Consider the following 13,935-nt stretch of genomic DNA (forward strand, 5'->3'; position numbering starts at 1 on the left):
TGCCCTTTTACCTTCATCCTCTTCATCATCCTTCAGCAGAGCTTCACGGGAATACATAGTTCTCCGGAGATTTGTTCTTTCCAAAACAGTTTTGCTTTCAATAATAGTCTCCTAAAAAAGGGACAGTTCGTGTGTTTTCAACCAGCGATTTAATTTAAAAATTACTAGCTGTGACAAAACTTGTTTCCAATCAGAACATCAGAGAAAAATAAAAGTGAGAATCTTACAGCAGGCAGTCATAAGTGATGGATTTGCTACCTCTGTGTAAAACCAAAGGACATAAATTAGATATCTGACATTCATTTCAGGTTGTCAATCCCAACCCTCCTGCAATCTTAACTTGGACAGATATTCCTGAATTAAAAAGAACTAAGATTAATATCTCATTCTTCCTGTGTTGTAGTATTAAAGGCAAAATGTGTTAATGTTTTAGAGAGCTTGATATAAGCACATCTGAAAAACTTCTACCCAATGCAATGAGTAAATTCAGGCATATTTATAGAAGCAGTTGTCAGTATGGCACATTACCAATGCTTTTCCCTTAAAATGGCCCAATTTAATATTCCTTAGACAAAAACATTTTGATAGGGATTCACTAACAAGAATGGGTCAGAGGCAACAGTATCAAGGAGGTACGAGACGTCCAGATGAAGGAACTTCTCTTAATAGATAAATAATAATAGTAACAGTGATACCACATTCATACTAAGTTAGAAATCACACACAGCATGTCAATCCTTGCTAATGCTTTCAGCCTAAGAAAAAAAACTTGTCACAGTTTTTGCAAATGTCGATTGCCCTGCCCATCAAACACCTTCTCCAGCTCTTGGTCTTGTCGATTCATTAATGTCTTCCAGTGTTCAAAGAGCTCAGTCTCTGATTTCTGAATGTCCTTGAGTGTTCCTTCTCTCTGGATGTTACCATCTTTCATTGCAATTATCTAAAAAGTTAGAAACACAAGTGGTAAGACAAATAGCCATGTATCTCTATTTATTTTAAAGCTATGTTGCTGTGTCTGGACAGAATTTTCTCTTTTCTTAAATAAAGAATATTTCTGTGAACAAATCTGTCTTTTCAACAGACAATGAAGTTCTCTCTCAACTCTATCCCCTTTCCTCAAGATGCTGCAAAAACAGATACTTCCTGCACTTCATGCTTTCAGAAAGGAAGGCTGCTTTTAAGTAAGAAAGAAGAAGAACGGGGTCCCCATGAGCAGACAGGAGAGTGCATTACTCTTCCTAAATACAAGTCATTAGCAAGATAAGATTCTGGAGTTCTCTTACCTCCTAAAAGGAAAAGACTTTTAGCAATTCACTGTGCACAGCATGTTTTACCCTCATTCAGGCAATTAGATAGGAGCATGCTGGCTCCACCGTCTGTTTGATATCACAGACCTGATAAGAAAAAGCTAGAGAATTTGAATCCCTAAAGCTCTTAAAAGCATAAATAGTAGACCCACTATGAAAAAAAAGTATATATGCAAGACAAAGTCTGAAGGGTGTGGTTTCCAGGTTTATATCAGTGTAACTACATTATATACACAGTGTAACTACCTTCACTTTAGATCTGACAAGGAGAATTGGAGAATGAGGCGTGTGGATTGTAAACCCACATGGCATCATTAGAAAATAGTTAATGCAGTATTTATTTTTCTCTCTTCCTGGAAACTCAGAAATTTCCATGGCAGGTAGGAGGGAAATAATATATTCCACTTATTGCTAAGAATTTACACCAGAGGAAAGGAAAATATAAACAAGGATCTTTTTGTGGTCAATTTATTCAGGAAACCTGTAATTGGGCTGGACCCTGAATTCTTCTGAGGGTTTTGCTACGAAGACTTAGGAGGGTCAACACATATACTTCAAATTATATTTTTATTTAAAATTCCTTAATAAAATAAAATAAATATTCCTGCTGCACTCCATTGGGTAAAAATTGCTAAGGCTTAATGAGAACTGTGCTTAGGAAAAAAACTCGAACTATCTCTTAATAAATAATTTTTAATTATAAACTTAATTAATACAAATCCTCCCTGGCCTACAGGCTGTTTGGAACAGTATATTTCATAAAACATTACTGAAACCCAATTAGAAGATAATAAAAATAAAATAATTATCATAGAGTATCTCATAAAACACGAACACCTAGAAATGGGTCTGACATTCATAAAGAAAATGAAAGAGATTATACGGATACAAGGCCATAGCTGTGCAGATCAAAAAAAATGCTAATATATAACAATTGAAAAAGAGGAAGCTAAGATGGATTTCATAGGAGGGGAAGGAGGCAGAAAATTCCTGTATCCTGAGAGACACTAACCGGAAAACCAGAACTGTGTTTAGAACAGTAGTAATTCTTAAGGGTGTATAACTGAAGGTCAAGGTCACCGCAGACACCATAAAGGATAAATGCTGCCCACCAAAAACATGATCAGAACAAGATTAACTTCTATCTGCAACTTTATAGCAATATGAAGAACAGAAAGCAGCTGAAATATGATTGTTTCTTGAGACAGAGTAACTGCTGCTATAGTCTGTGCAACATGCAAATGACAGGGAAGTCCTGCTAGGAGGCATAACTGCAGTCATCAGTCCTCCTGGGCAAGAAGTCCTGTGATGTTGTGGCTGGATAACTGCAGGAGAACTAAGTGCAAGGCCAGTGGGAGCCAATGAACGAAAAAAATCCAACAAAACAAACCTCTTTACCCTACTTGATTTGCTTAATCTTTGACATTTGCAACTGGGAACAGTTGTAGAAAGCATACCTTCATTTTTTTCTGTAAACTACAAGATATAACAAAGAAACCTAACAAAACAATTGACTACTACACATTTCTTAAAATTTTGCCAACATACAAAGGGTAAAGATGTTCTTGATACATTACGTACTAGTACTAACCGCAAGGTAATACTGTTTTTTTCCTTATATCTCCATGCACCTCAATATCCATAAACACATCTTTTTCTGTGACAGCACAGACAAATCCCTAGTAACATCCCAGCAGAGGCAAATATGTTACTCAAACATTTCACTCTTTTGAGATAAAAAAATGAGCAAAATTTTCCAATATAACTAATGTTTTTGGATACGCAATATATTTTAAATGCAGCCTGCTTTCATGAGAGTATTAAGTATCAGCTCTATGAAAATCCAACCTATTGGATGTGTTCTAAGATGGGAATCCCAAAATTATGGCACACCAAACTCACGGGCTAATTTTCAAAAGATCTTTATTATGTCTCTTCTCACTAAACTACCACTTGGTGGAAAGATGAAGCGAAAGCCTTGTTTGTAGCAAGACATAATTGTGTCACATTCTTGCCTCCTCAGAAAAAAAGGGAAGAGCTTTCTTACCCAGTCAGCATGGGGTAAGTACTGCAGCTTGTGAGTTACTAGCACAATGGTCCGCTTGTCTTCCCGTAGCATTTTCAGGATCCCTTCTTGCATGAGATGGTCACTCAGGTGGATATCCAGTGCAGAAAATGGATCATCCTGTCATGAGGAAAAGAGGTCAGCTTTTGGAGCCAGCATTTACAGGATTTAAGGAAAGTCACAGATTTTAATACCGGTAAAACCAGGTAGATCAATATAGACAACCAAAAAAGGCCATCAGAAGATCAAAATTGTTCTGAGAAATGGTTTCCTTAAATTATGTAAGAACAAACCTTGACCTGTCTTTTTGCAGTAAGTACTCAGACATACGGTAACATCAGCTGTGTAAATGCCATGATTTCCTGAGGCTTTCTGGGAACTGCTCCTCTCAACAGATGTGTTTCATAGCCTGCGTAACTGCAGTACCTTGTTTCTGTCAGATTCAAGACAATACAGCAATGTATGTCTATGGCATACATTACACAAACTGCTCCAGGGACAGTGACAAAGAGCACATTTTTATTTCCCCTTGTACATAATTGCCTTCTCATTAATTTTTTTTTTGTTCCGTAAATCAAAACTCTATTAACAAAGAATCACAAAAGGAGAAATATTGATCATTTTGATGACTCTGTTCAGATGCTTGATTTACGACCTAGATTATCTTACTGAATCAATGAATTATATGCAATTAATTTAGGCATAAGATAATCTGTACCATCTTTTGGGGGACTTGTTTACCTAATCCTATTTATATGGAATTACAAATCTATTATTTCTGCTTGCACTAGTGATACTGGCTGTAGGATTTACTTAGTATTATTATTTCATACTATGATATTACACTAATACCAGGATTTCTTAAAAATGTGACATCACTGCCACCAGTTAGATAGGGAGAGGTATAAGCAAAGAGGTGAGTGCTTTAGAAAATCCCCTTGAACTTTTATTCCCTCCAGTTTTGCAAGAATTTATATTGTGGTTGCATTACATACTTTAGTATTGTTGCTTTCATGTATCTACAGAACCAAAAATATCTGAAATCAACAGTAAGATAAATATGACCACTGAAATTCTAATAAATCAGAGCATCATAACATAGAGCACTTAAAAAGTGCTTTTGAAACACAGTAACTTCCAACTGGGATACAGAATTTATTCTCAAAAATGTGTGTGCAACTGTGTGTGCACTGTGCTCACTGAGCAAGGATGTACGTTGCCAGCTTTACTGCTGCACTCTTCTGATCTGGCACAGACCTAAACATCATTCTGAACCCCGAGTTTGTGCACAGCCACCTCGTATGCAATGCTGCACTTCTGGGGACTGTAAATGCCAGTTCACCGAACATGACATTGCACTGTGGAGTCAGGTGAGGCCGTTCATGAAGGCGGCACTCACCATATATGTTTATAATAATGCATTGATTACAAGACACCTGAAAAAACATCAGTTCATGCTACAGGACTAGTCCGACATGCAACAAATAAAACATGCTGAGTGAATGAATGTAATTAAGAATAAAATATGTAACAAATTATCACATGACCTTTTTTCATATCTGCAATGATCACAAGAAGTTCAGAGAATACGAAAGGTTATTGAATACGAGGTGCACGCTTGTGAGAGGGAAGTTTCACAAGCATTTGTTTACAAAATCAGTCTTAAAAGAACTGAGTGTTTGCAAATACTAACATATAGGATTCCTGATTATTTTTGAAAGACTAGTAACTGGAAAGAAGTTTATTTGTAGGTGCTTTTACATTATCAAACCGTAAGAGAACCTGCTACTATTAGGAGGTTATTCAGTGTCCTGCACAAAAGGACAAAAATGATAAAACCAAGTTACGGCCCAATACTGGATCTGCTGATTTGCAGCACCTGGCCTGAATGCTGCATTCTGGTTATTGCCTGGAAATGCCCTACACATGAAGCAAGCACATACTGATCAGCCTAATGACAGGGAAAGATTTAAGTAACCTCCCAGACTTTTAGGGATAACCTTTAATGCTCGCAGCTTTTCTAATCCCATGTGACTCCCATCTTGCTGTCATAACAGCTGGATTCAAAGCTCCTTGAAAACTGAGCTTAAGAAGGAAAGCCAGCAAGCTCACTACTAGTGAGTGTGTAGGATGCATCCGTTTTCCCACCTATTAAGTTTTTAGAGCCTGCTCTCACTCCTTTTTCCATAGCACTTCTGTTGAAGTTGGGACAGGATATACAACAAGCAGCTCAGGGTGGGAAGACAGCTTAGTTCTTTACAGAAAGGAAACACCCCAGACACAGGACAACATTAATTTTAGACCTGAGACAGCTTAGGAATTTCATGAATACAGCTGAGACTACTAAATTTCTAATTACCAAAGATAAACACATGGGTCAAAAAAAAATTTCAACAGACTGAGAGGGGAAGCATCAGCATTTCAATTTGTATCCTAATACCTATCTGTCTGTCTGCAGCATTTACAAAATGCTTCTTACCTGCAGGCTAGCTAACAATGGATATAAAATAAACAGTGCACATTTGGCTTAGCTCAGTGAAGCACAATGTTCTGCATGTGTTACCCATGAAATACTCTAAATGCTTGCATCTCGTGCTTCTGTTTGGAGCATAAACATAATGGCACCTACTCACCAGGAACACAACGTTTGTCTGCTGGTAAAGTGCTCTTGCAACACTGATACGCTGGCGCTGCCCTCCAGACAGATTAATACCCTGGAGATAAGCAGGAGAAAAACAATCAGACAGTTATAAAAACATCAACTGAATATTCATATTCTGATTGGATTATCCACAGAAGACTTTCTGGACAAAGAAACCCAGAGAAATTTTTCAAAAGTGTGGGCCTGCAATTCAGCTGGGACACAGTACACGAATTGTTAGAAAAGCCAGAGCAATCTGTCCAGAGCTGTACTCCATAGATACCAGAGGGATGGGAAATGTTGAATGGTTTGTGGGGACATAATGGTGTAGGTGGCATAGATATTCTGCAGGCAGTCTAAACTAGACTTCTACTCAAAAGTTAGCCTTATAGGTTTATTTATTTTTATTTCTATAATCGTATGCTGTCATACTATATCAGCTCCATTACATACTGTAATCAGTAATAGCTCGCTGGGAGGTCAGACCATGCTGAGGTGAACATTACCTGGTTGTTATTGTACTTGTTTTCAGCCCTTAGTCTCCTGCTACCACCCTGCTCTAAATTACTTATCCCTCCTGTCATCCACCTGCAGTTTCACAAACACCTTTAAGCTCTCATAAGCCAGTACCGCTGCCAAAAGACACTACCCCACCTTCTCCCTCCCCTCCGCTTCCCTCCTTCTGTCAAAAAACATTTGTTTGGCTACACAATGAATTGGGTTAGGAACTAATCCATTTAAAATTAACATGGCAGCCAGTGTGGAGATTAGGCATGGAAATGTATCCTTAAATGTATTCTTGTGTGGGGTAGTTTGTTGTGGTTTTGGGGGGTTTTTTTGTTTGTTTGTGACAGTGCCAGTATATGCCAGAGTAAATTGTTTACAAATTTGTGACTTCTGTTTCCTTTCTTGTCACTCCCTAATCTTCTCTGATGTGATAAAGCTTAGCTTGCCCTTGATTAAACACCTGCCCTTTTTTAAATGAAGGGGCTCAAAAAATCTATGAATTACTTATTTTTATGTTACTCCTAAAGAAACCAAAAAATGCACTGTGAAGTCAGGATATCTGAGATAGCAGCCACAGAATTAGTCAAACATTCTGATAGCAGCACATTTAAATTATTGCATCTCACATAAATGACAGTGTTTCCATGTTTACTGAGCAACAAGCTTTCAGACTAATGACCCAAACGTACACTCAACTAAAAGATTACCTTTGTTGCCAAATAACCCGTAAGATTTTAAGAATGCAACAAAATAATAAAACCCCCTCTATATATTTAAAACAAAAATAGAAGCCTATAGCTGTTTACTGACCCTCTCTCCAATCTGGGTTTGGTCTCCATGAGGGAGAATGTCAATATCAGGCTGGAGGGAACAAGCATCAATTACTGCTTTGTACCTGCGGAAACAAAAAAGGTAACGCAAAATCCACAGAGATACTGCTAAAGAAGCACATTTCCTACCTGCAGAGGAACAAAAATTAACCAGCTGGAAAAATCACACAGTGGAAAACATATTTGTTAGCCACTAATTGTTCTAATGGGATCTCTTTCAATCACAGGCAAGTAAATATTTCAGCTAAGAAAAAGCATCTTAGGTCAGCTTCCCAATTAAAAACATTTAATAGTTAAAACCAGGCAAAACAAGCACAACTTCTTCCACGGTATATTGTTATTGTTTAGCATTTGACGTTTTCATGCCCAGGGCCTTTGTTTCTTGTTTCAATACCCAAGGATGACAGAAAAAATGTGCGTAGGATGTGAATACATAGCCAACCACTTCTTAAGGGCAGGGAGGATGGAATGCCAGCAATTAACTTTTAAATATTTTACAATGTTTGGTAGGCATTTATACTGAATAAAAAGGCAGCTCGTTAATCCTTCACAATGTACCAAACACTGAAATTGTAATAAACAACGTTCCCACTCCCAAATGGCTAATGTCCTTCTAAGGAAGTTACACTAGTCAACTAGGTATAAGAAGAAAACACTGCATGCTGCACAAGCATGGTCCTGGGAAATGAAAACACTTCTACACTTAAGTTCAAGTGAGACTGAACTCTGTCCCTTGTGTCCTTCAGGAAAAACACAGTCAAAGGCAGACTGCGCAGAACTCAAGGTCTTTTGTCATGTTCAGGCAGGTGCAGTACATTTGTTACTAGAGAGAGATGGGGACCCACATGCATGAACTGAGGCCTATGCAACTCCATTATTCAGCGAAAAGAGGAGTAAAGCATGGAACAGTGCTGAAACCTGTTACCTCTGTTTGTTAAAAGGGCTTTCAAATGTGATATTCTCTTCCACTGTGGCATTGAGCAACCAAGGCTTCTGTGATGCATATGCTACTGATCCTCTTTTCCTGGAGAAAAAAAACCAAAAACAGAGTTCCCAGCTTACCAATGCAGGAGGCGGTTTTGGAAACCATTTTCTTGTAAAGGAAGAAACTGGTAGTAAGTCTTCAAAAAACGCCCTTTCACTTTTGTTCTTTAGGACAATCAGTAGCTCTCCCATCAAGGAAATACATAAGATGTTTTCAATTTCCAACAGAATAATGAAAATGTTCACCTAACGGAAATTCAGTTTCTTCCTTCTTTTTCTGCTGTGAGGTGGGTTTTGGAGAGGCTAGCTCACTAAAGCTGCCTCTTGAGCCGTGTGGATGGCAGAAGGAAAATTACCAAAGCCTGAATCCCAGCTCTGTTTGGATAGACTAATAAAAAAATGCATAGCAGATCACTAGATAGGCAACATATTTCAGGAGGGATGTTCTAAAAAGGTTTTTTTAAGGTGTTAAAAAAAACCCAACAACTCCACACATACATAAAGGCAATTCCCCCCCACACACATACATTTATTTTCCCCATTCTAAGAAGAGAGCTTGAGTCATAAAGTAAATGGGTAGCCATGGGTAAAATCTTTCTATGTCTATAAAGACAAGAAAAGAGAACACAGACAAAAAATATTTGCTAAATTTTCTCCTGTGGAATTGCCCCCATAATGTAGCATCAGAAGGGACAACTTATCAGATATAGTCAACAGGATCTCACCATGCATATTTTATTTCATAGGGATTATTATTATTACTATTTAAAAATAAAAGTATCTGCCTACTAGTGAAGTAATAGTGCTTTTGTTGGCTGTTGTGCACTAAGGACTTCAGTAAGGCAGAGCTGGGAGAAAGGCAACAATTTTTATTAGAGCAACTGATACTGTTGGAAAACTCATTGGCATATCACTGTTTCTCCAGAAAAGGGCCAAAAGAGGGATCATACACCTAAAAGCATATCTGTTTTCTTTCCAGCTATATCAGCTAATCCAATAAAAAGATAGGACCTCGCACCCAAACGTAGCCTTTGTCTGCTAGACAGCCATTACAGCAGCCTCTTTTTAGTTGGACCTGAATGCAAGTCAAACCATGAGCTGCCAAATACACCAGGCACTTTATCTTTTTTTATCAGGAGTTAAGGTTACTTGCCCTGCTCATTTTTTCAGGCTTTCACCAAGCTTGCTTAGAAGTCATTATAGGATCCAATTTTCTTTGATGACCTGAAAGAACACACAGTTACACTACCCTGCTAAGATGCTTCCAAGTTCAAATGTCTGATGGCTCATTAGAATTTCATTACGTTTTATGAATTCTCTTTATTGGAAAATGAAACAGAAACAAAAAAAAAAAAAGAAAAAAAAAGACAGAAAAAATCCTCTAGGCAGCCCAGCCCACAGTCCCAAAATCTAATTCAAAGAGCATTCAGTTCTGCCTCAAGAGGGAAGCATTTTTTTCAATTAGTATGACATTTTCACCCCAATGATTAAGAAAAAATTGCTCTGAGCATTCCAAGATGAACATGTATTCCCTTCCCCTCCTTTTCATTGCTTGAAACTGTGCCTTTGCTGCCTTAATTCTCAATGTGATTGAACAGTTACTTCTAATTTATTTTTTGAAAAATAGTAACAAAGTTTTGAGGAAAATGTTTTCACAACATTTTCCTCAAAATGTGTTCTTTTGTTCAGTGAAGATACGGGCTAGTAAGCGCCAGTAAGATGCACTCCATGCTGAGAACCAGCACAATGCCTGGGAACACCATTTGCATTTGGCTTACATTCTGCTTTTAGGCCATCAGTGAGAATTAATTACTGCAAGGAGTTTGGGAACAAGCAATGAGCTTGCCAAAAATCATATTTTGACATAAGCAAAAAGCTTGCAGGTGCTTCATCATATGAGAAATCTATGACATGTCTACAGTGCTTCTTACAGTAAAGAGGCAGTCAAACAAAACTTTTACTGAAACTGTGAGAAACACGTGGCCAAAAATCCAGAGAATAAAATTATCTGAAATGGAGTGTGCAACACTCTCCCTGAAAGCCTTGAACCTAACCTAAGGTTTCACGCTTAAAAGACTGAATGCAAACAAATGGCTTAGCAGACAAAGACTTACGAGGAATTTATTCTGCAGGTGGAAGTAATTGCCTCCTACCCTCAGACTGCATAAACAAACATGTATTTTCATCAATGGCGTGTAATTTTTTGTCCTCTGATAACACAAGATAGACTGACCATAGCCTCTTAATTATCACAAAGAGGCAGACAGGAAAATCCAACCTTAGAATAAACAGGGAAAACCTTCCCTGAGCTCCCTGGAGACTATGCGCTTTGGCTAATATAGAATCAAGCCTGTTCATTAATTTAGAATCAGAAACCACATTGTCAAGATTGTTTGTTTAAAGTTATTAATCTAACTCTATCTTCACATTTCATTTTGTTAAGTCCAGTAGGCTCAGTACGCATTCAAGATCACTGAAAATGCAATAGTTAAGGGACATTAATGTATGAATCTCAGTGCCTTAATAAACCTACCAGGTCTGCACTGTTGGTGATTTTTAAAAGAAAATAGATGCACTTAAAATGCAATGGAGTTATGATTATAATGGTAGAGGAAATAATACATTGCAAAGCCTTTCCTGTGTGTTTTGGATTGCTGACTACATTTTTATCTTTATTATTTTGCACAATTAATGAATTTCTAATATCAGTCAACAATTCAAAATCAAATGTTCTCCAGGTAAGAGAGAAATGTGTACTGTCCTGTCCTACACTATTACTGCATGAACATAAAAACATGCTTCCATTATTTTCAGCCTGATGGTAGGTAATAGAACATTCTGACATTGCCAGTCCTGAGTATTCAGGAGCATACTTTTTTGCTGTTATTGAACTGCAAGGGTCACTTGCTTGTTTTTACTTCTAAATCTTGTAGTAGCTGCACACAGAGACAACCCATTTGCCTTCTAAGGAGGAACAACTCATTAAGCGCAGACACTTCTGAAGAATGTTCACAGAGTCACAGAATGGCAGAAGTTGGAAGGCACCTCTGGAGGTTCCCATTAGTTTTAAAAGTGCTGTACCTGAATTCCATGTCAACTGGAGATTCTTTCTCTGGGCTGCAGAAAACAAACACAAGGGTTTTTTATTAAAAAGTCAGTGGTTTTAGACAATGCAAATAATACCTTGAAGTATTATCACTCTGCTATAATGAAAAATACAACAAAAGGACTGCATAACAGAAATAAAACTCTTTTAAGTATGCTGAAATTCTGTACTACATGATATTGACCTAAAACAGGTATGGTTAAAGCTTCAGTTTTGAGAAGTGCTAAACAACCTTTTAGAAAGTATTCAACACCTATAAGCAAATGCTCAAGAACTCACAAGACTTTGGCTCAAAATACTCTCTGTTCTGAGAACACCAAAAATGTTCTACAGGATGCTAGTGCAACAAAACCACCAGACTTATTCCTACAGCAGTTACCCAACATAACTAGGATTCCCAGAACCTATGATAATGTAGGTAATTGTTTCATACAGTCTAATATTCTTTCCTACTTTTCAATATGCTTGCTGTACTGTTGTGCATGTTATCTTACTGTTTGCTGACCATCCCCATAACAGTTTCAAACATGTGAATGTTTAATTCTGATCATATTTCTCTTGTATCTTAATGGGTTCAAATGGTTTCACTTTAACTTGGCCCAGAAATTGCAGTCTCTCTTATACAGAAAGAACTGTGAGATTTCCAGTGTTCTTTCCCATGAGGCTTAGTCGTTAGATACATGAAAGTCCCTCTCATACTACACACGGATGGGAGCAGAAGTTTTGCAGGACTCAGACTGACAACCAGGTCACAACTCTGAGAAATAACTCAGACTTTGCAGTCTGAGTTACTTCTGCAAATAACTCAGAATAACTCAAATAATGGGAGAGAAGAGGCTGATAAATCTAAAGAAAAGGCAGTAGAATAGTTGGTGCATCACAGAACCAAGAAAATATCCTGGTCAGTAGAAGACACACAGTTTAGCGTAAGTCAAGAAAAGGGACATCATATGACATTTTTCCTCTGCCGATTTCAGTAACTAAGTTCTCACTGACTTCAGCAGGGATAGAATTGTCACTTTTACAAGGTTTACCATTCTGGAAGTTTGTGTGCCACACTAAAATGACAACCATGTCAGAAAGCTTTACTCTCAGTTGATTTGGTAGATATTCCCAAAATCCAAGCTGAGCTATGTTAATCAGGTAAAAATAATTTCCATGCAAGGATCCCTTGCCAACAGATGGACTAATCTGCTACTTTCCACACTTCTCAGTTTGCGTGTGCCTGAAGAATGCTAGGTGAGAAAATAAACTTATGACAGGATATAAAAAATGAAGAGAAGAGTAATGGGGAGAATTTGCTTTAATAAATGAAACCTTTAAAGCTATACTTGATTCTATTTTTTAAAGTGTAGCATTAGGGAATAATCTGGTTCAGACTTTAAGAGAAGGATTTTCGAAGACATACAGGAGAGTTAGGATACGATTTTCAAAATTGCCAAATGGCAATGTTTTCATAAAGGAAATCCAGCTCTTATTTTTGTAAGTCACATAGGTGGTTTCGAAAATTGTACCCTAAGCTAACCAATGCAGCAAAAGTTCCACTGATTTTCAGAACTCTGACTCTGAAAATCCTAAGCATAGATTTTAGAAACCTTTGGTTCCTTCTATTGCAATCAATTTAGTAGGAAGACCAATAATTGCATACAATACCATACCTGACATCTTCCCCCGTCTCACTGTCAGAAGTACAGCTGCATCACAAATAGAAAGCAAAGATTGTTTACTTAAGTAAGCACAGGCAATCTGCCCCAGAAAGAAAAACTATTAACTTCCACTTAGCGCACAGACTGCAAACAGTATTTATCACAGAGCTGCAGTACAGCATCTGTTCCTTCTACACAAACTGACTTGATTTTAGCAGTCAAAAGAAAATTTGGTGACAGGTTTTTTCCTTATAAACATTTAATTTGACTCAACAAATAAAATCACCTCCACTCTGTCCTGGAGGTGCTAACAGAACTGAGAAGTCCTAGTGTGACAAGAATGCAGTTCCATTAAAAAAAAGGACATTTTCACGGAAAACAAACTGATAATTTGTGATACTGTATTTTTCCATGGCAGTAACTGCACCTTTGCAGCATATAATGGGTTAGTTTGAACCCCAAATCCCACCTTCAGTTGACTTGCAACATGCTTCGTTCTGTATCAGCCCTATCCTTGGGGGGATGCGCCTGTATAAGTAAGCATGGGCAGGTCTGAGGGACAGGCAGGTTTTGTTTTCACTATTTTTGAACGTGTGCCAAGATGTTCACAGACAGAGTTTTGACAGGATGACTGGCCACACCTATTACTAATGCTAAATTCAGTTCCATTGAAAAGAATGAAAGATCTGTGTGTCAAGTGGTATAAACAAAATCAAGGAGGAACAAAGTTTTTCATGCTTTAAAGAGAATGGTCTCATTAATTTTATGCTAACACCATTTGCTTATAAATATCCAGGAAAGAAAACTATATCTGCAGTTTAAAAGGTTGGTTTGAGACACTTCCAAAAA

At 37.6% G+C, this 13,935-nt stretch overlaps 1 protein-coding gene across 4 annotated transcripts in view; it reads right to left on the reverse strand.

Annotated features, from left to right (window-relative positions):
- Window positions 1-13,935, reverse strand: part of ABCC8 (ATP binding cassette subfamily C member 8) — an 83,911-nt gene that overhangs the window by 20,811 nt on the left and 49,165 nt on the right. For 3 of the 4 annotated variants that reach the window (XM_072865530.1, XM_072865531.1, XM_072865528.1), the window contains 8 exons: window positions 13,099-13,134; window positions 11,416-11,451; window positions 8,276-8,374; window positions 7,331-7,415; window positions 6,006-6,086; window positions 3,355-3,492; window positions 815-940; window positions 12-111 (listed from right to left, as the gene is read on the reverse strand). In XM_072865530.1, the coding sequence (XP_072721631.1) occupies window positions 12-111; window positions 815-940; window positions 3,355-3,492; window positions 6,006-6,086; window positions 7,331-7,415; window positions 8,276-8,374; window positions 11,416-11,451; window positions 13,099-13,134 (701 nt within the window). The remainder of the gene's footprint in view (window positions 1-11; window positions 112-814; window positions 941-3,354; window positions 3,493-6,005; window positions 6,087-7,330; window positions 7,416-8,275; window positions 8,375-11,415; window positions 11,452-13,098; window positions 13,135-13,935) is intronic. The other variant, XM_072865529.1, reaches the window with a different exon arrangement.

This window comes from Ciconia boyciana, chromosome 6, assembly GCF_034638445.1.
Source record: "Ciconia boyciana chromosome 6, ASM3463844v1, whole genome shotgun sequence".
In the NCBI taxonomy this organism is placed as follows: Eukaryota; Metazoa; Chordata; class Aves; order Ciconiiformes; family Ciconiidae; genus Ciconia; species Ciconia boyciana.